Source organism: Orcinus orca, chromosome 15, assembly GCF_937001465.1.
Source record: "Orcinus orca chromosome 15, mOrcOrc1.1, whole genome shotgun sequence".
NCBI lineage: Eukaryota > Metazoa > Chordata > Mammalia > Artiodactyla > Delphinidae > Orcinus > Orcinus orca.
In genome coordinates, this window is record NC_064573.1 from 37,711,912 (window position 1) to 37,738,555 (window position 26,644).

The window sequence follows — 26,644 nt, forward strand, 5'->3', positions numbered from 1 at the left end:
AGGAGAACATGGGGGTGCAAAGCCCTTAGGTTGAGAGTGATAGGCTAGAGCCCTGTGCAGGGCCCCCGGAGGTGGGGAGACTGTTGCCTCGCAGGGAGCTGGGTGCGCCCAGGGAGTCCAGACTCATGCATCAGTCGCCTGGCCAGAGCAGAGTGGGACCAGGCCAAGCACGGTGACTGGCTTGCAAGGGCGACTGCTGCTTGCGTGTTGGAAGGATGGGTGAGTGAGTCACTAGGGAAGCCTGTGTTTCTGGCTCTAAACACGTGGATTTCAGGGAAGGGGAAGGTTGCTGAGCACTTCCTGAAAGAGGCCATCCCCTTTATTTATTCATCACTCAGCCATTCAACAGATACTTATGCAGCAGCACTGCCTGGGGACTGGGACACAGAGGGGAGCCCTCCATGACCAGGAGGTGGGATCAAGGCAGGTAAGCGGTGCCCTTGGGCAAAGACCCAGAGGCTGGACTGTTTGCAGAGCCATCCCCAGGGGCCACGCCCCCACCCCCGACCTCACTCTCAGGCACAGCCTAGCGTCTGCTCTGACCATTCACATGTCTTCCTGGCTGTTTCAGTGCTGTGAAGGGAAGGGTCACGTGTGCACAGGCCAGGTGGGAGCACCTGGAAAAGGAGAGAGAGACGTTTCCAAAGAGAAAACAGATGCCCAGGGAGGAGAAGTTACTGTTGTACAATCCCACGGGGAGGGCCCTGGGCCAGGGCTAAGGGCAAGCCGGCTCTCATTCTCTAAGTGCGGAGCCATCATGAGCATCCTGGGGGTTCAGACATCCTCCAGGCGGAGTGCAGGGGAGCTCATGCAGGATTTCCCCTACAGAAACGGGAACGCCTCTTTGGCCAGAGCTTGATCTGTGGTTGAAGAAAGTTTTCTGGGGTCACTAAAGAAGCCTGGAGGAGAAGTGAAGCCCCAGAGCTGAGGCACCCCAAGTGCTCGGGGGCCATGCTTGAAAGACGGACCCATGCCAGTTCTGGGGGAGAAAGTCAGTGTCCCTGCAGTGGTCTGGCCAGTGGGCCTAAATAATATTCTGAGAGGTTCGGGCAAGGACATGCCTTGTGTGCACTGAGAATCCCAGGCTGGAATATTCTGCCCTTTCATAGGGGAGGGAGGGCAGGCAGTGCTTGTGTGCTTTCATGTATTAATTTCCCCCTGGTACTTTCATTTCTTTTCTCTCCTTCTTCTTTATCAAGTTAACCATTAACCATTTTAAAGTGTACAATTGGGCAGCATTTAGTACAATCACTGTGTTGTACAACCATCACCTCTATCAAGTTCCAAAACATTTTCTTCACCCCAAAAGGAAATCCCATATGCATTAAACCGTTACTCCCCATTCCCACTTCCTCCCGGTCCCTGGCAACCACTGGTCTTCTTTCTGTCTCTACGGATGACATATTCCAGATGTTTCATGTAAATAGAATCATAACATAAGTGGCCTTTGCTGTCTGGCTTTTTTCACTGTGCATAATGTTTTCAAAGTTCATCCACATTGGATGGATCTGAATTTCCTTCCTTCTTCCGGGCTGAATAATATTCCATTGCGTGGTATATCACAGTCTGTGCATCCATTCATCAGCTGATGACAGTTTGGGTTGTTTGTTGAGGATCGTGTTACTGTGGATATATGTGTATAGATATTTATTTGAATGCTTGTCTTCAGTTCTGTGGAATATATAGCTGAGAGGAATTGCTGGATCATATGACTAATATCTTCTTATTTTTTGTAAATTTCCAAGCTGACTTGTCTGTTTCAAGGTCTCCACCTTGATCCAGATTAGCTCAACACTTAGTATGTGCCCACTGTGTATCATGTCCTCACTGATCTGGGAGCTACCCTGTCTAACAAGTTCTATCCCATTTTACAGATGACAAAGTTAAGGTTCAGATAGATCAGGTCTGAGAGGTGCCACTTCTTGGATTTTCCCAAGGTGCCACATGGCTCTCCCACACGGCCACTTAGTGCCTAGATGTCCCAGCTTTATGGTGCCCACTCCAGAACCCAAAATGTCTAAATATTTAACTCCATGTGAAATCAGTATCCTCTAGATCCTGCTATAGACAGTTGCAGGTGCTAATATTGTTTTCTAACTGGAGGAGAGGACATGAAACTGATACCATTCTTCCATCAAATTGATTTTTATATAAGTGAGTTGGGGAAAGATAAGCTGAAGTCCATTTCAGTGGCTGATCCCTTAAGCTCTGCCAGAGGGAAGGAGACTAGCATCCCAGAAAAGTCAAGATGGGACTTTGAGTTGGTTAGGCAACATCAGGGCTGGAGCAATGTAGGCAGAAGCCTCAGGAGAGTGCAGTACAGGTTGCAGCAGCAGGAGAGGTGACCCCAGGGGCAGATGAGCTGCAGACTGCAGAGGTGACTGTTCTTAACCAGAGCACAGAGACTCTAACCTCAGGGTTTGCGTCGGCACGTGCACAGCTGAGATGGCTTGACTCCGAGGAAAAGGACCTTCCCCACCTCCCACCTCTGCTCCCCCAGCCAGGAAGAGATGGTTAACTAAAGGGACCCATCGATGGCAGCGAGGGGGCTCCAAGCCTGCAGCCCACCGGACCACTTGAGCTCACAGAGTGACCTTGAACAGCACACCGCAGATGTGATGGGAGCAGCTGGCTCGTGTCCCCTGCGGCTGCACCTGTGGCATTTGTCAGCCTGGTGAACAGGCGTGCCCGACCTATGCGTACCTAGTGCCATCCATCAGCCCAGCAGGAGGTGGGGAAAGGAGCAGGGGCCCCCTCCACCCGACCCCCACCCGGCAAAAGACCTCAGCTGCCAAGTGTGTGATGAGACCACAGCCCAAGTCCTGGACACCTGCCCTGTAATTCTGTCAGGCAATTAGCACAGCAAATGGGCCCAAAGGGGCCTGCCTGGAGGGAGCCTCCCTCCTGCCTCCAAATGCTTTCCCCTGCCTCATCCCATGTGCTGGCTCCAGGCTGACAGTGCGCACACAGCACTCACCCCCTCCACCCCACGCCCCTGGCTCAGCCGCCACAGTCTGCATTGGCTCCAAAGCCTCCGATGTCTGAGTCTGGCTCTTGAGGTGCCCTGATCAAGCTCACTCTGTCTCATCTGCCGGGGCAACTTAGAACCAGATTTCAGCCTAATCAGGGAAAAGAGGTGGGAGAAAGGAGAGGCCCCAGTGAGGCCCGCACAGGGACACTGGGGAGGAAGTGGCCAGTCTTGGGAGCTGCAGGAGAGAAACTCAGCAGGTGGTGACAAAATCTGGGCCTGAACAGGGACAGGATAGAGATGGCTGCGGGGCACATGAGGACGAAGGAGAAGGCAGCCCTCCCAAGTTTCTGGCTTGGGATCCAGGAGAACGGGTCCAGGTGTGGGCAAAATAATGGCCACTCCTTTGCACAGGTTACACCTAAGGCGCCACGAGCCCTCCAGGCAGCGACGTCCAGCAGATAGTGGTGTGTCTGGGAGATGGACACTAGGCCACTGTGGCTTAAGGACCACAGGGGAGCCACTGTGATTCCAGGTGAAAACAGTGAAAGGGAGGGACAACCAGGAATGAACCCAGGCTGGCTCTCAATCAGTTGCCTTCTCACCAAGGAGCCAAGATTTAAAGTAATTCCTCCAACGTCGAGACCTAACTAAGGGGGATGAGAGACCAATGTCACCAAGGAGGCAAGGCTGAGAAATATATGCTGATCTTAGAGGAAACAGGAAGTCACAGGAGCTTTCAAGGCAAGGAAGTGACAGATCAGAAGCTGGCTTTAGGACGATCGCCGTGCTGGCCTGAGACTGAGACACTGGAGGCCAAGGGACAAATTAGGAGGTTGTTGTAACAGCCCAGACAAGAGGAGATGAGCGAGGAGACAGCAGACAGGCGCTCACAGGGCGAGAGCTGAGACTTCTGTCATTAGGAATAACTTTATAGACCAGTTCTAGACAAATGCAAATGCTCCTTGTCTCGGGGGGGCGGGGGTGAAGGGAAGAGGAGGCCTCCTCGCACTCTGGGCCCAGCTCTCATTCAGATGAGGGGAGGGGCCTCAGGGGCCTTGGGCAGGGTCCCAGGGGAGCAGCAGTGGCCGCCGCTGTGCTCAACCAGGATCCAGCCGATGCCTTGAGTTCTCCAGCATGGCAGGGGAGCCTGGTCAGACCCAGAGCTGCCGTCCCGGTGACTGTGACCTTCTGCAGATTATTTCTTCTCTCCGACCCCTCATTCCCTTTACCTTGAGACTGTCCATTCCTCACTCCTTTTTATCTGTCACTTGGAAACTTAGGGCTCCTGACTCTCCACCTCCCAGAAAGTGACGAGCAGTGGGGTGTAGGATGGGCAGGAGCTCAGGCATTGGAAAAGTGCTCAAGGAGGAAGCAAACTTTTCTGAGTTAGTAGGGCCGTAAACTACGAGGCACCAACGTTTTCGCCCATTTCCCAGGGAAGCTCCGTGTCGTTCATGTGCGCTGCACGCTGACTGTGCAGTGGGCGTCTGTTGGGGCTGGAGAGTCTGAGTGGTGAAGGCAGGCGGGTGGGAGAGGGAACAAGAACATTCCAGCCCACCTGTGGCCCCAGCTCAAGTTCAGGGAGGTTGCCAAGCCCACCTGACCACATGAGACTGCTCCCCACCCACCTGCCTCCAGGGGATGGCCTGAGTCAAGGTTATAGATGTGTTCTGCGAGGTCACCCCTGGGCCCATGAGGACAGGCTTGTCCTGACTACAGCACCCGTGGGCCCTTCTTGGAGGATCCTGGTGGAGGAAGCTCGTGCTGAGAGAGGGCCTTGTAATGGACCCCTCCGGTGAGCCAGCCATGGGCTTGACCTCAGGGGAACTGGTCTGTCTGTCCATACTTCCCTACACAGTGGGTTTTTTGGTTGGCTGTGTTTTCCCCAAACAAGCTCATGCAATTAGTTTCTTCTTGTTTCCTAAATTATTTTTGCCACTGCTAATTATTTCACACTCCATATACAAGAGTTATTGGGGTGGGTAATGGGAAGCAAGGGATCGCTTCGCGGGAGCATTGCAGGCTCCAAGACATGCAGGCAACTTTGATTTGTTTTCTGCTCAGCTGCCTGCCTGAGAGAAGGAACGGAGAATTCTGAAAGAAGAGGGGGGCGGCATTGGGGTGGGCAGGGGAGGGGGAGACACAGATACGGACTGAAGTTTTGGAAGGCGCATCGGGCCCACAGCCCGGGAGGGAACACCTACCAATGGGGCCAAGGCCACCACTCTACTGTCCCAGGTATGTCCCAGGGCAGCTCAGGGAGGGCTGCAAAATCCAGAGGATACCCTTGCTCAATGGCATCACAAAAGGGACTCATGTGGGGCCTGGCACTGCACTGGGAGCTTCACATGTGTCACAACAGGCCTGTATCAATTCCAGTGTACAATTTGGAAAGTGGGGCCCAGAGAGGTTAAGGAACTCACCCGAGATCACACAGCCAAGAAATGGTAGAGCTCAGACAGGAACCCAGATCTGTCTGATGCCAAAGCCTATATGTCTAACTGCCCTGCTCCCCTGCCTGCTTCTGGGGTTCTCTTTTTCCCCAAGGATGCTCCCTGGCGGTGCTTCCCTGGGAAGAGAGCACTTACCTTAGGTGGAAAGGGCTTGGTTCCACAGTCATCCCCACCTGGCCCCCAAAAGCCCACTCTGCCTGAGCTTCATCCAGGACAGATGTGCCCACTGCCACGCCTACCTCAGGGTAGCCTCCATGATGGGCGTGTCCCTTTCACCTTAGCTCTGATGAAGGGAGGTTAGAATTTTACTAAAGAAGATAAACCGAGAATCTACGTGGGGAGGCAAAACCAGAAAATATAAGCGCTGTTGAAAGGAAGGGTATGTGGACCCCAGACGGCTTCCCTGGTGCTCTGTGTCTTCGGCCTGGCTGGCCTGTCATCAGCCTCGAGGGTCTCGGCCAGGTGAAGCCGCTCAGACTTAAACTAGTGAGAGGATCCCACTTCCTGCGAGGACAGCTGGCTCCCTCCTCTCCTGGACCAGAAGCCCGCCAGACCCTCCCTCACCTCATCAGGCTCAGCCTGGTGGCCTTGGCTGCCTGAGGACGGCCGCTCCCGGGGATCCCAGCTGTGGTGAGGACCAGCCTCCCTCTTAGTTCAGGCCCATCCTCTGAGGAGGCCTCTCACAGCAGCCAAATGCTAGGAGCTGGGGCCCGCCCTGTAGATGCCGAGTGACAGCCACACTTCCACACAACTCTCTGGTCCCGCCTCTGGGACTCCACATTTTACACACACACACACACACACACACACACACACACTGAAAGCAGAACCAGTGGACTAAGTGAGGAAATGTGTGCACAGTACTCACCGGGAAGGTGCTTCGTCCCTGGCCAGGACTATACGGCCTACGGACTAGAAGCTGACACGGACCAGTGCCCTGACCCCGGACTGGGCGTACACGTTCTCATTAAGCCTTTAGCAACACAGTGAGAGTTAGTCTCCCATCTTACAAGTGAGAAACTGAGGGAGACAGTGGTTAAGAAACTTGCCCCACACCACACAGCTAAGGTGGTAGACACGTGGTGTGTGAGCCGCATCCTTCACCACCTCTCGACACCTGCAAGGGAAGGGCCGCACAGATCACCTCATCCAGCTCCGCTGCCCTCCTTACAAATAAGGCCCCGGGCATCAACCCACTTTCATGATTTCCAGCCCAGGGCTCTTTTAAGAGAGAGCTCTTCCAGGGGCTCCTCTCCCCTCCCCACCTCCCAGTGGGAGTTCTCTATCGTGGCTTCCGCTGGAGAAGAGGGCTGAGCTCTGGCCTCACTCATCCACCCTGGATGGGCAGGCAGGGACAGGAGAGTCCAGGGTGAGCGTGAAGCCGGGCGCATGGAACAGGGGCCTTGAGGGAGACGACCAGCAACCTAGTAGCACTACTGCCATCTCCAGTGATGCCCACACCACCCACCTAGGTAAGGGAGCTAGGGCAGGAATCAAAGTGCCCATTTGATGGATGGAGAAACTGAGACCCAGAGAGGTGAAGGGACTCACCAAGTCTTGGTGGCATAAGTGACTTTTGGGGAGTGCCCTATTCTGGGCTCTGCGTCTCAGAAAACAGAAGTTAAGGGATCTGGGAAAGGTGACTTGTGGGCTGGGGTCCTGGCGTCGTGTGTCCCTGGGCACAGGACGCAGAGGGAGCTCTACCAAGGCAAGGAGCAGCACTTCTGGTGACGGGGCCAGGTTGTTACAGAGTGTCATGACCCCCAGCAGGCTCTGAGGGCCTCTCTGGCTTTATTGGCTGGAGTGCGGGGAACTGGCAAATGGCCAGTGGTCATAAGATCCCAGCCCTGCCTCTTCCTAGGTAATAAGTGACCATGAACATCCTCCCTGACCTCTCCGAGCTCAGGCTTGTCTTAGGTGAAATTGAAGAGAAGGCATCTGCGTCTCAGGGGTGTGGTGATGCACCGGGCAGGACCTGGCTTTGTGGGGCTCCCCCCCTCAACTCTGGTACCCACCCCTTCCTTGGCGGCCGGTGCGTAGACTTCAGGGGGGCAGAGAGAAGAATAGACCCCATTGCTGGGCGCCTGGCACAAGCCTCTGGAATTCAGAATGGAGGTATTGGTGCTACTTAACAGGGTCAGGGAGGCATGGCCTGGTAGAGGTGGGATGGTACCCAGGCCCTGGCTGATGAGTGGGAACTCATCAGGCCAAGATGTGGAAGGAAGCTGTCCTCTGTGAGGCGAGGCCAAGGGAGCGAGGCAAGGGCCAGAGCTGTGGGAGTATGAGGGATGCTAGGGTGGGGAAGGAGTGAATAAACCCTGGAGAGGCTGGGGCCGGGGTGGGGGGGGTTCTCTCACTGCAGTGCCCAGCAGTCCAGTGAGGGCCCCGGCCAGGCTGGAGCAGCCAAGAGCAGGTACTGGCCCTGTAGGTGGCCTGGGCCACCGCGCTGTCTTCCGAGACTCCCTGTACCACCTTTCCCGAGAGCACTGATTACACCCTTTCTGAAAAATAAAGAACAGAAGGAAGAAAAGAAGCCAAGCCCTCTCCTCCGAGCCCTCCCTCCCTCCCTCCCACTCTCTGTGCGTCCCCCTCCCTCCCCGTCTCCCACCCGCTCTTTCTTGCTCTCCGTTGCTAAGTAGATGGTAGGTTTATTTGCGGCTGTCGGCTCCCAGTAGAAAAATTTCGTCTTGGAGAGCCGCCTGGATGGAAATGGCTTCAGCACCGATTTCATGGAGAAGGTCTGTGCAGTAATTAGTGTTCATGAGGGAGGAATTGGACTGGCAGGCTCCCAAGAAAACTACTCCCCAAAAGTTAGCGTGAGTCCAGAGGGCTACATCAAATCCAATTCCAGAGTGTGCATCTCCATCGCTATATATAGACCCGCAGACGAAAACAGGCAGCGCTGTGGCTCGCAGTTCAAGGGGGAACTGGTCCTGGGAGGCAGAGGCGGCCTGTGCTGCTGAAACCGCGGGGGATGTAGAAACCTGATGGCTACTGCCGCCCGCCCGCTCAGCCCTGTGCATCTCCCACCTTCCTACCCCACCACCCCAGCTTGGACCCCCTCCACCCCAGCTTGGCCGGCACAGACACCTGGAGAGGGGAAGGGAGGAGAGAGCAAGGCTGGGCTAGCCCATGCTGGCCAACACTGGGGTACCATCTCACTGCAAATGCCCCCTGCCCCATGGGTCCCCACACAGAGCACACTCACTCCAGCCACTAGGAATGACATCCCCCCCTCCTTCCTCAACCCTCTGTCAAGGGCCCCCCCGGGGGCATGCCTGCCTCCATGATGGTCCCATGCTCGCCCATGCTGTTGCTGGCTTCCCCAGGCCTCTGCATTCAGAAGCTGGGTCACTGGGTGGCATGCCACCTTTCTCAGCTTCCTCCGTGTCCCAAGCTGGGTGTCGCTGAGGTCCGGCAGCACATCTTCCTCTCCTTTCCTTCCCTCTGTCCCCAGGCCAGTCCGGGAAAAGAGCAGATGCCCTTGGACACTTAGGGAAAAACTGAGGGCAGCAGGTCCCAGAGGCCTGCCAGGAACTGGGGGCTCTACCTTGTCCACCTGGGCCTTCAGGTTGAGGGAGGAACAGGTAGAAGAAGCCGGGTTAAAATCCAGAACTCCGAGTCTGCCTTCTTCATTCCTGGGAAGTTTGTTGCTCCAGCCGGGATTTTACAGACAAGGAAGCCAGGGTCCCCAGGAGACCAGGACCCTCATCTGGCCTCTGATGCAAGTTGCAGCTCCCACCGGATCTTTTCACACTTCCGTGCTGTGTGGCCTTTGCACCCAGGGTCTCCCTCTGCATTCCTGCCGTTCCTGCCTCTGTTCCGCCAAGTCCTGGATCCTCTGCTCTCACTTAGCCTGGCCTCTGGGCCACATTTCTGGTACCACTGGGGAGGTCAGTCGTGCACTCCACAGGGTGTGTAAAGCCAAGGCAGGGGCCTCTGCTCAGTCGCAGATGAGGGCCACAGCTGCCCAGAAGGAGGCCCAGCAGCAGTTCCTTTAACCACCCCAATGCCTGGCTTCTCCTTCTCAGCCTCAGCTCATCAACCTGGCCTTCCTGGCCACAGGGTACAATTAGCTTAGCCAAGACAAAGCAACGGTCTAAAGAAAATGTCTAGGAAGCCCAGAGAAAGGGTAAAACCTGAGGATGCAAAGACAGAAATGGGCAGCTACGGAGTCAGACCCATCACGGAGGTGATAAGGTTGGGCCTCAGGTTGGCTCCCCCCAGCCCTGGGTCCCCACAAAACCCCCTTCTCAGCCCACTCCAGCTGCCCCCCACTCTCCCAGGCGGCGGTGGGCTGCTACGTGGACTCGGCCCCCACCCACGCCCGTGAGCCTGTTCTACCTGTTCCCTTCCACTTGATGCAAAGCCTTGGAGACACTCTTCCATCTGCTGACGGTCTGCTCCCTGCACGCTTTGTCTGGGGCTTTCCACATTGGCCACCAAACACCGGCCTGCTCACCCCTCCTCAGGGCTGCTCTGGGCTCCACAGTGCTCTCAGAGGCTTGCCCTCCAAGAGGCCGGGCAGTGGGCCTGAGCTGTTTCTCTCACTGACCAGCTGTGTGCTCTGGGGATGAGTGCCTCACCTTGACCCACAGACGCGTCCCATTCTTCCTCAGTAGAAGAACAGTGTACACCCCCTGCTCCCTCACCACCCCCCCATTCACTCACTGATGAATTCATATGCGCTAGGACCCACTTTGTGCCAGGACTGTGCTGATGCTGGGGACACAGACTCATGGGATATCAAACCCATTTCACAAAAAGGAAACTGAGGTCCAGAGAGATCCGGTGACTTGCTGCAGGCTGTGGTTTACCGATCAAGAGATTGCCTTCAGTTGGCATCCTAATGCCAAAACAGTGTGCATCCCTAACCATGTGCTGCCTGTCCCCATGCCAGGCCCTGTGCCAGGAGCAGGGCTTACCAGGGTCCATGGTGGACGGGTCAGCCCTGCCATCAGGGAGCTCACAGGGTCCTTGAGAGAAGTCAGTGAGGAACACGGGTGAGAGTGCCCAGTCCACAGCCATCCCCTCCCCATGCCCACCCTCAGGGGTTGCCCACCCCTCCCCTGCTCTCCCCTCACAACACTGCCAGGTCCTGCACTGCTCCTGAGTGAGACACCCCCAGCCTTCCTCTCCCCAACCCTCCCAGCCCACATTCCCAGGTCTTAACAATCCCTCTCACAAAAGAAACAATTGACACTGAGGTGCCTCTTTGGGGAAGCATGAAGCCAGCTCTTTGTCACCCAGGTCCCTGCCAGCTCATTACTGCCTCCTGTCATTAGCATATTAGATACACGAGGTAAACAAAACACACATCCCAGACTTTCAATGCCAGCCATCTGTCACTCTGCCCCCAGCGTGCTGGCCCGTGCCGGGGCAGGAAGCACACCCGGGGTCCACGTCTGTGTGAGTGTGTGTGGCAGGGAGGATGTGCAGGTCCCATGCAAGGAAAGCAGACATCACCAGACAGCATAAATGCCAAAGCTATTTTTCACACTGTAGGGAACCTTTAGCATCACATCACAACTGCTGCTACTGAAAATGGTAGCAATAGTAATCCCCTCCATTAATTATATGCTAGGCGCTCTGCTGGACACCACTACTCCAGCAGATTAGTGTCCTTATCCCCATTTCCCAGGTAAGGAGCCTGAGGCCCAGGGGGCTACGCCAACTTCTAGCACAAGACAGAGGCTACTGTCGGAACCAGATCCACCTCCCTCCGAGGTCGCAGCCCTCTCCCCAGACTCCAGACATCCTACTGATGGAAACAATCAGGACACAGGGGTTACATGGTTTTCCCAGAGGCACTAGCTGGCTGACGACAGAAACCAGGGGGTCAGATGTCACAGTTATTTGGAGATGGAAAAAAATGGTATATTCTGGAATCGTCAGGATGGGAATTAAATAGATGGACAGGAGAGAATACGGGGTCCCAGCGATGAGGCCAAAAAAGAAAGGAAGGAAGGAGGAAGGGAGAGAGGATGTTGGAAGTGGCGGGGGTGGGGGGAGAAAGGAAAGAAAGAGAGGAACAAGGGAAGAAAGGAAGGGAGGAAGTAAAGAGAAGAAGAGGAAAGGAAGAACAGACAAGGGGGGAAGCCAAGGAAAGGTGCTAGGGAAGGTGTCTGGAGGAGCTTTGAAGGGGCTGGCACTCTCAGGGGCTCCAGCCTTCTAAACCACTTGGGAGGCCCCAAACTCACCCTGCTACCCACACCTCTTCCCCTTTTCCCAGCACATCCTTCCCTAGAGGCCATGCTGGGTTCAAGACTCAGGCAGCCTTGCACTGATTCTCCCCAGGGCGGAGCTGAGTATCCTCCTCCACGAGGGGCAGAGCCCATGATTCAGGTCACAGGCCCTGCAGGCAGCCTGCCCCAGCTCACAGCCCAGCTCCACCATGGACCTGGCCATAGACCTTGGGCAAGTCTTTCATCTTTGTGTGACTCAGTTTCCTTACCTGTAAAAGGGGGATAATAGTACTATTTTATAGAGTTATTGTATTAAACGAGACAATACATGTAAAACACTCAGAACAATGCCCAACATATAACCCCAAATCCCTAAGTGTTTGCTGTTATCATTTGTGCCACTGGTGAGCCCCACACAAACCTCAGCTTAGTGGGTATGCCTGTTGCAGGTATATCACCTGGCCTTGCAAGTGTGTTTAGCCAGCGTCTTCTTTAAAGCAGGGGGTATGTCTTTCATCCTTTGGCAAATGGTAGACTATCAATAAATGGTTGTAGAATGAATGAATGAGTGAGCCATCTTTCACTCCATCCACAGATGACAGTACCCTGATCCCAGTCACATGGTTTGTTGAGTCTTGAGTACCAGTCAACTGATTAGTTAGTTCAGTCTTCTTTCTTGATGGGTTCTGTGGACATGTGAGTGGGTCTCTGGGAAAAGAAGACACAGAACTGAATGCCAGGCTCTGTCCCACTCACCCCCCCATATGTCATCCTCCCCATTTGCCAACTGCCTTTCATCACCTTGGGCACTACCTGTAGGTCAGCAATGAAGGAAGGGTGACGGTGCATGGCTCTGCCTCTTCCCAGGATCAGGGACAGCTGACTCTAAAGCAAAAGCCAGAGCCTGCCCACCCCTCCTAAACTGTGAACAATATCTCTGCTAGGCTCACGGGCTTGAGGGATTGACTCACTGAAGCCAGCATCCCAATCACATTTGCTGACTACTCCCTTGCCGCAGTCCTCAGGTTAAATATTGCTAAATGCCTGTGATTGAACCTATCTTACTGACGTTGGGTGAAGCGCAAAGCCTGGCCAGAAGAGTGGCTTAAGTGGCCGAGATCATGAGAGAAAGGCATCCTCCACCTAGAGCTGGACCATGGCCTGCCTGGACTGAGTGAGATTGTTTTTCTGCTTTTAAAAAGAAAATCACATTTTCCAAACATGGATCCTGTAACATAGGACTCCTGGCTATTGGTCTTTTCAAAATAGTTTGTCTTGGATGCTGAGGTCGGAATTTCTTGATCGGTGTGCTTCTGTTTTCTTTGTTGTTGTTGTTCTTTAAGTGAATTAGGGCCTGTTAGGAAGGAGCCGGAGAAGAGAGGTGAGATTAACTCACCTCACCTGGAGGGTCCTGAGTGGCCACTTGCAATCAAAGAGGGGTGGCGCACCCTCCCCTCCTAATTTTGAGCAGTTCAACTGATCTTGTGAAGCCCCCATCCCGGGGCTTGGTCAGGGATACGGGAGGAGAGGCACAGCCCCAGGAGCTGCAGTCTTGTTGAGGAGACAGAGTTCCCACAGATGAGAACAGCAGAAAACTGTTCAACTAAGCACTTGTTTTTATGTGTCGGACTCTTGGATGTGGAAGGGCTCATTGGGAGGAGAGTCAGCATAGGCTGGGAAGCTGGGGAGGGTTCCGATGGTGGGGGAATCTGGTAGAGGACCCAGGTGCGGGGAAGGCGTGCCGGTGGGGAGAAGAGCAGGAACAAAGGCCCAGGGGTGACGGGGACTCACATTGTGGGGGAGCGTGGTTCAGGGTGACAGACGAAGGGACAAAGGGACTCGTCAGCCCCCTGCCTTGTGAGTCTGCTTACCTCTCCTTCCATGGGAGAAAGGAGTCAGAGAGACTGACTGCCCCACCACACAGCACATCATGGGGGTAGAGAGCTGTCTCTGTGGGTGTGCTGGGGACAGTTCCAGGCTGGGGTCCCGAGGTTCCAGGGTCATACCAAGGAGGGATTTCTCCACACATCCCTCTGCATGGGGAAGGGGATGCTACTGGGGAAAATGACACCCCCTCCCGGCCAATTTGGAGCTGTCCATGTAAAGCTCCAACAAGGGGAATTCTATGCAACTCACAAAGCATTCACTGAGCTCCCTCTGTGGGCACAAGACCTGCACACGTCCAGCAAATGCCGGGGTCACTGGGGGCTCAGATCCCGCACCGTGTCCTTCCTGCACACTGAGGAATCAGTCCGAGGCCAGCAGCGTGGCAGAAGTAAGCCAGCGAGGCTCTGCATTTCCGGCCAAACAGGCAAGGAGAGAGAGGCGATCGCGGGCAGGCAGGAGTGGAGATGGGAGGGCAGAGGACAGAGGCAGAGACCAGGGAGGTGCTTTGCTTCTCAGATCAGTTATATGGGCCTTGCTTTCTCAGAGGTTCTGCCTGTTGCCCATCTCCCGCAGTTTAGCCATTGGTGGGGTCACACCAATGAGACCCCAGAGCCTCTCTCACGTGGTGCCCGGTGAGCAGTGGTCCCTTCCCAGGGAGTCACGCCCAGCTTCTCAGCAGGTGCACCCTGATCTGAGAAAATTCAAAACAGGAAGATCTGAACTCCCAGGCCAGGTTCGTTAGAAGGAGACACAGTTCGGTTTCTTGGCTCTAGCGTTTATCTTGGTATTTGTATGAGGAACGAATACCCCACATGCATTTCAAATCCAGCCTTGGTGCTCAGATAGAGCCCTCTGTGGAGGAGCCCGAGATCTGACTTTCACACTGGAGACGCCACTGGGGGTAGAGGGAGGTCAGGTGCATAGGGTCCAGGGAGGCCCCAGAGACCTCAGCTCTCCACCTGGGTCCTTGGAGGAAGAGAATGAGGTCATCCCTGAGCCCCTCACCCCAAATCCCAGCCATGGGGTGGGGGTGTGGAGGGAGGACATCTCCCATCAGGGCCCCCAAGGTCCCCACTCACACTTCCTGACACACTGCCCAGGGCCTTGGGAGGGGATGACAGGAACTGAGCCCCAAACCAGGTCTCTGCTTCACCACCAAGCAAGTCACACAGGCCCCCCTGGTTGTCAGATGCTGGTAACACCCCTGTCTACTCTAAGGTGCAAGCGTCATGAGCTCCCGGGCATGACAGCACAGTGGCAAGTGAAAGCTCCATGTGTGAATGAAAGGGAGCAGTTTGTGCTGTCCTGGGGACCAGCAGGCGCTGCCAGCCTAGAGCAGGGGCACAAGGGCAGCCCTTTGGCTGTGGGAACAAAAGCCAGCACGTGTCACGAAGCAGGTTGTACTTGTCTTGTTGGGCCTTAGAAAGGCTGACAATTTCCCTGGGCCCGTCCCCAACCCCTGAGCCCCATGGGCCCATCAGCCCAGCCACAAACCGAGAACTCTTTGTTGAGAAAGGGGAGAGGCCATCAGTATGTCACGTCCACTTTTTGTCCTTTTTCACAGTGCCATAAAGATGTTGCAGCCGACACCAGACATGAAATTCTCTGGCACTGAGGGTATGAACAAGGGTAACTATCAGGGACAGACCCTTGGCAAAAGGCCCACCCGCTGGTCCATCCTCTGAGGTCTGAGCCAATTAGGTCCCTGGGTCTGAACTTACTGGGCCCTGCCCAGTGCCCCCAGGAAGAGAAAGAGAGGGCTGGTCCCGTCCCCTGGGGCTTCCCAGTCTAGGTCTGGGGGTGTTCCCCAGCCCCACGCCCATCTGTATCTTGTGGCCACCAAGGGCAGAAAGGCTGAGACCGTCACAGTGAGCCGGGTCCATTTCCCCACATCACACAACCAGCTTAACTCTGAGAAACTCTTGAAGTTGGAGTTCACCTGCAGCTCAAACTCCTCTGCAGTTTCTGGTGTAAAGAGAGTTGACGCAGGAGGGCAGTGCTGAGCCTGAAAGCAGGCTGTGGGCTGAGGGTGGGGTTTCAGCACTGGAGGGCCCTGAAGAAAGGAGCAGGCCAACAGCCCTGATTCACTGGCTGAGGGCACCATCCATCTCCCTCTCCTGCCGGCCGCCCCGTCATCCCCACCCACCAGGCCTCCTCAGAGGAAGATGGATGGCTCCTTCTACCTCTGCGGGCCTAAGCCGGAGGGCAGACATCCCATCCCAGACCCTCTCCACACACAGCTTCCCCTGAGGTCAGCCATCTCTCCCCAGCCTTGCATCTCACTGTCACCCAGCCAGGGCCAGAGTGGAGTTTAACAACTACTGCATTCAATGACGTCTGTTCCCGGGGATGGGGGGTGGGGGGAGGGGACCCTGGAGTTAGCAGCTCCTGTAGTAGAATATTTCCATGTGGGCAAACACACACCACCCAGAAGACACTGGGAAGGCCACCCTTGCCCACCCAGACCATGGGGGACAGAGGTAGACAAAGATGTGGAGACAAAGATGTGTGTCTTCTAACTGCCAAATGAGAGGGACCATTGCTAAGGGCTTTAAGAGATGTTGGGGTTGGTGTAGTCAAGGAAGACTTCCTGGAGGAGGGGAGGCTTAGTCTCTCCTAGGACACGTGGGCTCAAAAGGAAGGAGGCATGGAAGAGGTAGCAGGGGAAAGGGTACTGTTCTGAGGCTTGGATTCCCCCGATGCAGGTGGAGAAGTAAGAGTCAGAGTCATGCTCTGTGGGTGAGCAATCATTGTCCTTCTCTTACGGAGAGAGGAGAACATCAGCAGAGAACTCCCCAGAGAAAGGGGGAGGGAGGGAGTATAGTCCAGGTAGAAAGGCCTGGAGGGACTGGAATGGCCAAGACGGGTCCTGGGGAGATTCTGGCAGAAGGGTCACCCCGTGGCCGGGCACTGGGAAAGAGAGGCAGAGACAGTGGCAGGGCCAGCCCCACGGTTTCTTTCTCTGCCTGTTACCAGGAGCTCACAGATTCTCAAGGCTCTCAGAGATTAGAAGAGGAGACGAGGCTTACCCCTGGGGCAAGCCATGAGCAGTGGTCAAGGGTACAGCCACATAGGAATCCACAGAAGGTGAGACCACAAGGCCGAGGTAGGCTCTTAGGGCCTCACTGAAGAGCAGGACCCAAGCAGTGGGTGTGGAGGAGGTGCAAACCTGGGGCAGGCCCAGAGGTGGGGGGACATTCCCAGAGGAAGAGCATATATGTGAAGAACTGCTCTGCAGCTGTCTCTCCCACACGAGGGAAGGGGGCATCTGCCCCAGAAGGCACAGGGGAGGCAACCCTCACCCACCCAGACCATCGGGGACAGAGGCTCGATGGCGGGACACACATAGCTTTGGAACACCAGCAAACCTCTTTCCAGGGAAACTGGAAGACATCCCCTCTCCCCCTCCCTCTATCCACCCACACACAGTCTGCCTTAATTTCTCTGCAGTGGGGCCCACCTCCGTTTTGTAAACCCTGGGATGAGGAATGATGCTCTGAGGGTGGGGTTTCAGGCCCCATGGCAGGTGGATGGGTGGAGATTCAGGGCAAAGAAAATGACTCCCAACAGGGAGCCTCTCCTTGACCCTTAGGTCTGGCTGATCGGTGGGTTTTCTGCTCCCTTCCTGTTCCCCACCCCCTCCCACACCCAGCTTCCTCTCACTTCCTCCGGGCCAGTCAAGTGCAGGGCCTGAGGATCTGATGTTTTATTAAAGTCCAGATCTTCCTATTCTAGGGCCACCTTCCTCTGGCTAATTCTGTAATTCAATTAGTAGGAAGCCAAGGCCCGGCCGGGGTGGGAGGAGGGCGCGCTTCGGAAGCCTTCCTTCCCATGATGATTACACCCCAGGCTTCAGCCCTGTTCAGAGCTGGGCAGGAAATTGTACTTCCTTCACTTCACAATGACAAGGGCCTTTTATCCCCACACACGGGGGCTTTGTAAATTACTGCCATCTCCGTGCAATTAATTCTGCCGCGCTGTGTTTTTTCCCTCGTGTGGGAGAGGGCACCCGCCCACCTTCTCAGGAATCAGCAGCGCCCCCTGCACCATCAGCCCAGGCTGCCCTTCTGGAGGAGGGTGTCTGCCACCCACCCACCTGCGCCCTAGCCGGCAACGCCCACTCTGCCTGCCTCCCCCAGCTGGCTTAACCTCCCCTGTCCCTACCCTTCTCCTCCTCCCTCTCCTTCTCTGCCCCCAGTGCTTCCTGATCTCTCTTCAGTGCCCCAAACCCCCAGTCGTGGTCCCCCCACCCTCTTCAGTTCCTTGGGCTAGAAGCTTCCGTTTCCATGAAGCTTCAGTTCCGTTTAGAAGACTCTGTCTCCACCCTTCACGGAGCTGACAGTCTATTCAGAGACACAAGACATGAAAAGGATCAACAGAAGGATGGGTAAATAAGAACAGTGAGGGGCTTCCCTGGTGGCCCAGTGGTTGAGAGTCCGCCTGCCGATGCAGGGGACACGGGTTCGTGCCCCAGTCCGGGAAGATCCTACATGCAGCACTGTGGTGTGACTTTTCTGCAACTGTGACATTTCCCTGCCCCCACGCCCACCCCGATGATCTCCCAAGTCCGGCCCTGCTCCGCCAGGCTGCAATTCTATTCCACCAGGTCAGTGCTAGAAAGCGCTGACCCTGAGGCGGGGAGAGTCAGGTGATGAGCTGGTGCTGGGAGAACCATCCCAGACACTGGGACAGGACGGGGAAGGCGGGAGCTGAGGGGCGAGGCTGGACCTCACCCAGAGGTTCTCAAGTCACTTCTGCGCCTTTTCACCTCAGATCCCGCCATCAGCGCCACACAGCCGGTTGGGCCTCAGGAGACCTGGAGGGTGAGACAGGTGTGGGGGGAGGGTGGGCCTCTGTGCTCCATCATGGATTCTATCCCCCCCAGACAGCATCTTCTGGGATTCAGGGCCACAGGACCCAAATGAATACCATTTACAGCTTGCTGGGTGGAGAGAATCTACTTCAACTCCCAGAGCTCAGAGGAAGCTTTGAGGCAGGGCCATAGCAGGACCCACCCATGATAATTTCCCTCATGAAGAACCTGCCAGGAAGCTAATGTCCAGTGATCTTCGTCCGTGCCCTCAGAACGGGCTGTGGGTCCTGCATCCTGCCTGGCTCACCCATTTCCACCCACCCCATTTTCACTCCATCTTCCCCTCTTAGCAAAGTATTTTTGTTTTTTCTTTAAAGTTAATTATATAAATGATACATGATACATGCTGGGTCTAAATGTGTCAAACAAAACAAAAAGTGTTAAAGTCATGGGAGACATCACCTACCCCCCCTTCCTCCCTCTTTTCAGCTTGATGGGACCCTTGTAGACCTTGTGCTATGGTGTAGGCACAAATTTGGGTGCATATGGGAGCCGGGGAGCTGTCTCTGTATATACACGGCATCTGCTACTTTGCAACTTGCTTCTCCCATCTGACAGTGCGTCTTTCTGTGTTGGACATTTAGAACCATTTCATCTTTTTAATTGTTGTAGAGTATTCCACAGTTTAAACATAAAAACATTCTGGCACTGAGAAACCTTTAGATGGTTTTCCATTTTATTGCTATTCCCAACAGCTACGGTGGACCCATGTCTCCTCCTCTGTGAGCACAAGTATACAGGCAGGGTCAGGCTTGGGAAGGGAAGTGTTGGGCCTGAAGACAGGGAGAGATGTCTGTGCCACCAGCCCCATCCCCGGGAAGGGCGCTCCATTGTCAGACCTTCTCAAGCCTTCAGGTGCAGAGCCCGTACCACTCGCCCTGCCCACCCACCTCTGCTGCCTTGGATCAGAACGTGGCTGCTCCCTGAGAGAACCCCATTTCCCAACTAGGCTGAGAGTTCCCAAGGGGCCTCACCGGGCGTGTCTCTGGGGACACCTCAGCTCCTTACAGGAGAGGGAGCCTGGCAGATTTAGTGACTGCCGAGCTGAGGCCCCCCTGCACCGCCCTCACAGCTCAGAGCCCCCTCCTCAACTCCTAGGAGAAGTACTAATGAGGACAGGAAGTCACAGTTAGTTCAGTGAGTGTCCAGTGGGCGAGGCTTGCGAGTGCTCTCTCCCCTGGCCACCCTGGGCGCCCACCTTGGCCCCCACCCAGGCCCGCTGCCCTCTGCAGCACCCTGTGAAGACAGACTCCCCTCCTGAAGCCCCCCATCCCTGCCAAGCTGCCGCTCCTTCAGGGTTCTGCCCCCAGCAAGGGAGCAGATGTGGTCCCTTCAAGCACACAGAGTCAGCTGTTGATAACTATGTACTGTGTCCGCCTTTTTTTTTTTTTTTAATATTTTATTTATTTATTTATTTATTTTTATTGTGGTACGCGGGCCTCTCACTGCTGTGGCGTCTCCCGTTGTGGAGCACAGGCTCCAGACACGCAGGCTCAGCAGCCATGGCTCAGGGGCCCAGCCACTCTGTGGCATGTGGGATCCTCCCAAACCGGGGCACGAACCCGTGTCCTCTGCATCAGCAGGCGGACTCTCAACCACTGCGCCACCAGGGAAGCCCCTGTGTCCGCCTTTTTAAAAGAGCCACAGTGAGACAGCTCTCTCAGAGTGGACTGTCAGACATGGCACTGGGCTGGCTGAAGAGATAGTTTGAGGAGGCCAGGTGGGTGGGCACCAGTTGGCCCCTGTGTAAGGCTGGTCCCTCCTCATGGAGGCGTAGAGGGACAGGAGGGACTCTGCCTCTCTGACCCACCCCCCCATCCACAAGAGTGACTGTGTTTACACTGTGCTCTGTGATTAGAGAGCTCTGCAGAGGTTGTTAATGCTCATTGGCTAGTAAGTCTCCCCGCCAGCCTCTGAAGGGAGTTAGAGATGAGGAAACTAGGACTCAGAGAGAGGCATCAGTAAGTGACCCCTGGCTGAGTGCAGCTTCCTGTCTGGAACCACGCATCAGCCTTTGCAGGGGATGATCTGATGGGGGAGAGAGCAGGATGGTGACAGTAACCATACTGTCAAGCCCTGAGCAAATGGGCTCAAGGAGGCCTTGGGGACAAGAGCCCTCCCACCAGGGCAGCCTCTCAGCTCTCACCAGCAACCTCTGTCCTCCCACTATGGAGTGTCCTCGGGGCCTTGATCAGCTCCCAGCACCACTGCCATGTCCCCGCACCTCCTGGCACCCCCAAAGTAGCCAAAGTGTTTGGGATTCAATGCTCTTGGCAAACATGTGTTGAGTTCCTGCCCCTTTCTGGGCACCAAGAACTAAGGAACAGAACAAAATCAAGTCCCGACCTCATCTGAGCCTGGGGAAACGCTAATTGAGGAACAAACACACAGTATTAACATGTCTGGGTGAGGGGTGCCAAAGAGAAGCACAAACAGGACGAGGGGTCAGAGAGCAGGCCTGCGTCCTGTGTGGGGGGTGGGAGGAGGTGCTGCGTTAAATGAGGCCATCGGGAGAGGCATCTCTGAGGAGGCCACGCGTGAGCGGAACCTCAAGGCAGTGAAGGGGCAGGCCGTGCAGACCGCAGGCCGAGCTCCTTCTGAGCAGAGGGAACCACCAGAGCCAAGGTCCGAGGGCAGAGTATGCCTGGCGGGGCAGCGAGGCTGGAATGAGTTGGGTGAGTGAGCAGGGGAGGAATGGAAGAAGTCAAGGGGTGCAGATGACAGCGGAAGTCACACAGGGCCTGGGGGTCCCTCAAAGATTCTGGTTCACAACACAGCTGTGAGCGCTCTCAAAAAAAAACTGTGGCAGAAATGCCTGGAAGCTGGACAAACGCAACAGATTCTTTTTTTTTCTTCCTTTCTGGAGTCCTTTCCTTGTTATCCTGGTCCATGGAAACAATGTGGTCATTTTCTCTCCTTCCTCCCTTCTCCTCCTCCCTCTCCAAACCTGCCCTGACCTTGTCCTGAGCTGGCTTGCACAGCGGCTGCCTCCCAGTTGCAGGCAGGCATGGGCGGAGGACAAGGCCAGTGAGGGGACAAGAGGAAAGAGGCCCTGGCAGAGGCAGGCAGCAGCACGAGGGACGACGTCATGGGGGCCTCTGATTGCTGTTCATTTTAGTCCCCCAGTGTCTCCATCAATAACCGTCTGCCACAACCAGGATGGAGGAGCGGGGAGGGGGGGAGGAGGGGTGATCTGGGGTCTGGATGGGGAGGCATGAGATGGAGTGGGACAGAGGCTCCTTGGCACTCATAACTCCTCCCAGCCTGGGACAGAGTTGGAGGCAGGGAAGGCAGAGCGCCATGGGAGCTGTGAACTGTCTCCCAGCTTTCTCTCCCTGCTTCCTTCTGCCCGTCTCTACATCTCCCTCACACATACATTCCCTTCCATCTCCTCTCTGAAACTAGGAGAGGAAGGGAGGCAGGACCAAGTTTTACATTGGAAGGAGAGGAAGGGAGTTTTTATTGGGTGATGGAGGAGTCAGGAACTGCAGAGGATGCTGGGAGCACTCTTATGTCCAGGGAAACGAACAAGAGGCCAGAGCGAGCCTGGTGACAAGGCACCAGACTGGCACCAGAAGCCTACAAGCCTCATGAGAAGAGGGCCTGGGCTCCTGGACCTGTCACAGAAACTGGCTCAAGGGCACTCAGGAAATAGTTGATAAATGGCCAGGAGGATGACCACCCGGCCAGCTGTGGGCAGTCGAGAAGGGAGGTTGATTTAAGATGAACTAGACCAGTCAAGGTGGTCTGCCGGGAAGAAGTGGATCTTGATCAGATTCTTGAAAGATGGATGGGATTGGTAGATGTGAAAATGGGGAGAGAAGGCATACCAGGTGAGGAGACTGGAAAGGGGGAGAGCAAAGAAAGGGGGGCAGTGGTGAACACAGATGGTTGGGAGATCAGATCATGGGAGAGAGAATGAAACAAGGGAGAGAAAGAAGACAGTGAGCCAGAGGTGGTGGCCAGCGCCCAGGGTGCCTTCTCTGGGGCCATGGTGGCTTTAGGAAGTCTGAGGCCACTATGCCCCTCCAGATGCAAGCCTGCTGCAGGATGAAGTTGGCTTTTTGACTTTCCCTAAGACCCTAGGGCCACCCAAGCCACACAGCCACATCTGGAGGCAAAGGAAGAGGCCCTGACACTGAGCAGTTTGAGGGAACTCCCAAAAAGCCTCTCCCACCAACAAGTATTCTCTTTGCCTTGTCACCATGCCTGAAGGGCCAGCATTAAAAAGTCACCGCTTGAGTAAGACACAGTGTTCTGTAAAATCCAGATTCCCCGGTGAGGCACTGCAAGAGGAAAGCTGGACTGGACCTTGCAGACCACTGGATCAACCCTCTCGGTTAACACGTGAGGAGACTGAGGCAGGACAGGAGACTGCTGGAGTCACCCAGGGAATTAGAGGCAGAGCAAGAGTCTCCAAGCCCTCCAGGAGGGGTGTGAAGATATCACTGCAGATGTGACAACCGACTGGGGCAGGGGGCACATGGACAGCCCCATTCATTTTATTAGGACAGCCTGGCCTGGGGTCCTCCTTACAGATGGAGCCTTTGTTTGAAAGGTCGGGAGGGTCCCTGCATCATCCCTCCTAAGGGGCCAGAACAAGAGTTCACGATGGAGTGTAACTAGAGGTGCTGGGGTGAGGGGTGGAAGCTGCCCCTTCTGGGAGGTATTGGGGCTGGAGCTGAAACAGAACAACATCGGAGGGAGGCAGGCAGGCACCTGGCAGGCGGACAGGAAGAGACCCGCGGGGAGAGGGGGCGTGGCGGGGAGAAGATGCAGAGTGGGGAGACTTCACCGAAGGAGCAAAATAGAAAAGCAACGAGAGAGACGAAAAGCAGACACGGGAAAACGGCGAGGCAGGAAAGCTCGAGTAGAGCGCACGGGAGAGAAAGAGAGGTGGCGAGAGGGACCAAGAGCGGGGAGGGGCTGGAGACCGGAGGGCGGGCGGGAGGGCGCGTGGGCGGCCCGAGGGCGCCCCACTGACCCTTCTCGGCGCTTGCTTCCCTCCCCAGGCTGCGCTTTCCTCACCTACTGCGAGCGTGAGTCAGCGCTGAAGGCCCAGAGCGCGCTGCACGAGCAGAAGACTCTGCCCGGGGTAAGTGGCGCCCGCCGAGGCGCGAGCGACGGGCGCGCCGACAGGGGGCGACTTCGTGAGGCCGAGCCGCGGCGCAGCCGGCGGGGGGCTCGCGGGCCCCGGTGCGCGGCGCCGGCCTTCGCTCGGGAACTCGCGCGTCGCCCCTTGGGCCCCCAGAAGCCTCGAGGCGCGGGGCTGGGAAGCGGGCGCGTGGGCGCCGAGCTCAGACCTCGCCTGGCGGCCTGCGCACTCGGCCGTCCAGGCCCGACGGAATCCGGGCGGGGGACGAACTCGGCCGTGGCCACAAAGCTCGGGCGCGGCTCCTCCCCTGACCCACCGGGGCGCCGCCGATCGGTTTTCTCCTCCGAGCACTACCCGTTCGGGCAGCCCCGGGGTGGGGACGCGGGGTGCCCGGGGCCCTGAGATCCCGGAGCTGCCTCTATTGGGCCCGCCGGGCCGCCTGCCGCAAGGCTGCACGAACACCCACCGATCGACGTCGGACCCTCGCCGTTCCTGGGGTGGGGGCCGGGCCGGGCTGGGAGGGAGGGAGTGCCTACCCGCCCGGGCTCGGCGCCGCGAGTGAGATCACCGCGGTTTATTTAAGGAGCCAGCCCTCGTCTTTGATAAACTATCGTGCCTCAGCCCTGGTTTATAGCTTCTGTGCGGGGGAGAAAAGAATTATTTATGGCCCCCCTAACTGGGTGTGATATCAGCCGTGGCTATTATCGAAGCTAGTTCATCACCATAAAATAAGAAGTGTTCCCCGGGTCAAGGGTCTGCGCGGTCTCTCCTGTGGGTTCAGAGAGATGGGGCGGGGGATGCGGAAGGAGGGGGAGATATGCAGCTCACCGAGTATCTAAAGATAAATGGAAAGATGTGAGTGTTTGTGGGCATAGTTTAAAGAATTTTAAAATGTACCGTGTTGAAGCTTATACAATGGACACTGCAGGGAAGCACATGTGTTCTGTATATATGCTCACCAATATTTACACATGCATGTTTACATTCTTACCAAGCAAATCGTATGTAAACACACGTTTCCATTTCTGCCCCACAGCGGGAAAGGTTAACCAGGTAGACAGAGAGAAAGCGCAACCTGGGGCGGGAGCAGTCTTCCTTTGCATCAGAGATCCTTCTTTACCCGTTTAGGGGTGGGGAGGGCCTTCCTTCCATCAAGATAGCCTTTGCATTGTATTTTGGTATTTGTGATTGCAAAGCACGAGGCTGAGTCATCTTAATAACACACCCGCGGATGCAAATGTATGGAAATCGTGCACCGCACAGGTTTTTGTGTGGAACCCAGCTCTGGCAAGGTGGCCATTCCCCAGTTGGTTTTTCAGTGGCGCAGCTACATGCACATATATTATAGTAATTACTTTCTGGGTGCCCTCTGTAAGATGGCAGAAATACGCTCCACATCACCCCATGTTATGTGTGAAGCATAAAGCCATATTGTAAGAAAATCAAAGGCTTCTGAGAAAGGTTTGTGCTGATTAATAAAGTGTTTGTGGTACTTTGTTTTGGGAGAGATTGTGATAGATATTTTAGAGCCACCCCAATGGAATAGAAAATACCACATTGTTATGGGAGGTCCTTCATCAGCTTGAGAGAGATTGCTGGGGAGTTTTGTGATGGCTAAAAGCCTGGAATTAGATGGGGAAACCGAAAGAGAAGGTGGGAGGGGGAGGCTTGGGATTTTGAAGGGGGAGAGACTGGGGACTTGGGAGAATTTCAGTAGCAAGTGTGGATTGTTCAGGATCTAACATTAACTTGTGGTTGTTTATTTTACATATAATAGAATAGCTAAATGATGGAGTGTATTAGTTCTTTAATAATTTATAGAAATACTTTGATGTTGCAGTAATTACATTAAAGGTCACATATCAAAGGTAATTTGGTTGAGCAGCTGTGATGGTTTCTCAGAAGCAATCAATACCACTGTCCGTGGTGCTGATTTCACCAAGGGGCCTGCCAGATTAAAGAAGGCTTATTACCAGGCAGAAAGGCCCAGGGGAAATCAGGAGCATGTTGGAGCGACGCGCCAGCCCCCCTTCCACCAATAATTAACACTGTTCCCCATAATCTGTGCTAATCCTTCATACTGGGAGATCCAGTGGCATTTTTCTGAAACCACAAAGACAAGTTGGGCAAGTCTGGGAGAAAGGACAAAAAAAAACAAACCAACCATGAATGTATGTTGGGAGGTGGGAGGGGTGAGGAGAGAGGCCAACAATGGAACTAAAACATAGCCTAGAGTCCCCTTGCGGTGCTTGGAACGCTGTCCTTTCTTCAAAGGCCTCACGGGGAGACTCATGGCCTCAAAGACCTCATCACAATTCTCAGGGCAGGCACAGCCCACAGGGGGAGGGACAGGGAGAAAAGACAGGATTGCAGCTCCAACTTCCCAGGGCACATTGTCCCCCAAAAAACTCACATGGAGATTAATGAAAAACAAAATGACCAGATTTTAAAGTGGAGTCATCTGGATTCCAGAAAGCAGAACTGGTGTTACTGTTGTTGGTTGGTTCTCTCCTTTGAGATCAGAGAAAGTGAGACGCAAATGCTGGGAAGTGGCCCAAGCAGAATGCTCCACCCAACTGTATAATGGGTGTTCCCACCAGCTGAGGCAGTGCTCACAGCTGCCTCCTTGGTCAGGGGGCAGAGGGAGACTTCTTCTTTCCTGGGGTGACCACACTAGGTGCCCTGGTAAGCACACTCTATGTCTGACTAAGGAGAAAAAAATGGAAAAAAAGAACCTGGAAACTGGTAACCTCAACAATTTAGGCACTTTTCCAGACTTCAAAATCCATTAAAATCAATCCATTAAAATTAGCCCTCCACTTTCTCACTGACGAGAGAAAGAGGGGAGAAGATGGTGCAGGCAGCCCACTCTGTTTCCCAGCAACTTACAGAGTCAGCATCCTGTTGGCAACAAGGAACACGATCCCATTGTTGTCATGTGTGCGCACATGCGTGCACACACTGCCACCATCAAAAACAGTAACAAAACAACAGAGCCAGAACTAGAGACACCGCTCCCACGTGTCCCCACTTAGGGACTGGGAAGGGGAGCTGACATTTCTCTTGGGATAAGTGGAAGCTCAGAAACCAGATCACAGTGGCCGTTTTTACAAGTCAGAGGTCAGTATTCCTCGGAACCAGCCTAACCGAAGTCTCTCAGATGGCTGACGGAGTCATCCC

General features: G+C 55.1%; 1 protein-coding gene across 50 annotated transcripts in view; it reads left to right on the forward strand.

The window, feature by feature from the left end:
- The window catches only part of CELF4 (CUGBP Elav-like family member 4), a 299,515-nt gene that overhangs the window by 52,130 nt on the left and 220,741 nt on the right, over window positions 1-26,644 (forward strand). For all 50 annotated transcript variants that reach the window (XM_049697923.1, XM_049697921.1, XM_033412264.2 and 47 more), the window contains exon 2: window positions 23,382-23,464. In XM_049697923.1, coding sequence (XP_049553880.1) covers window positions 23,382-23,464 — 83 coding nt within the window. The remainder of the gene's footprint in view (window positions 1-23,381; window positions 23,465-26,644) is intronic.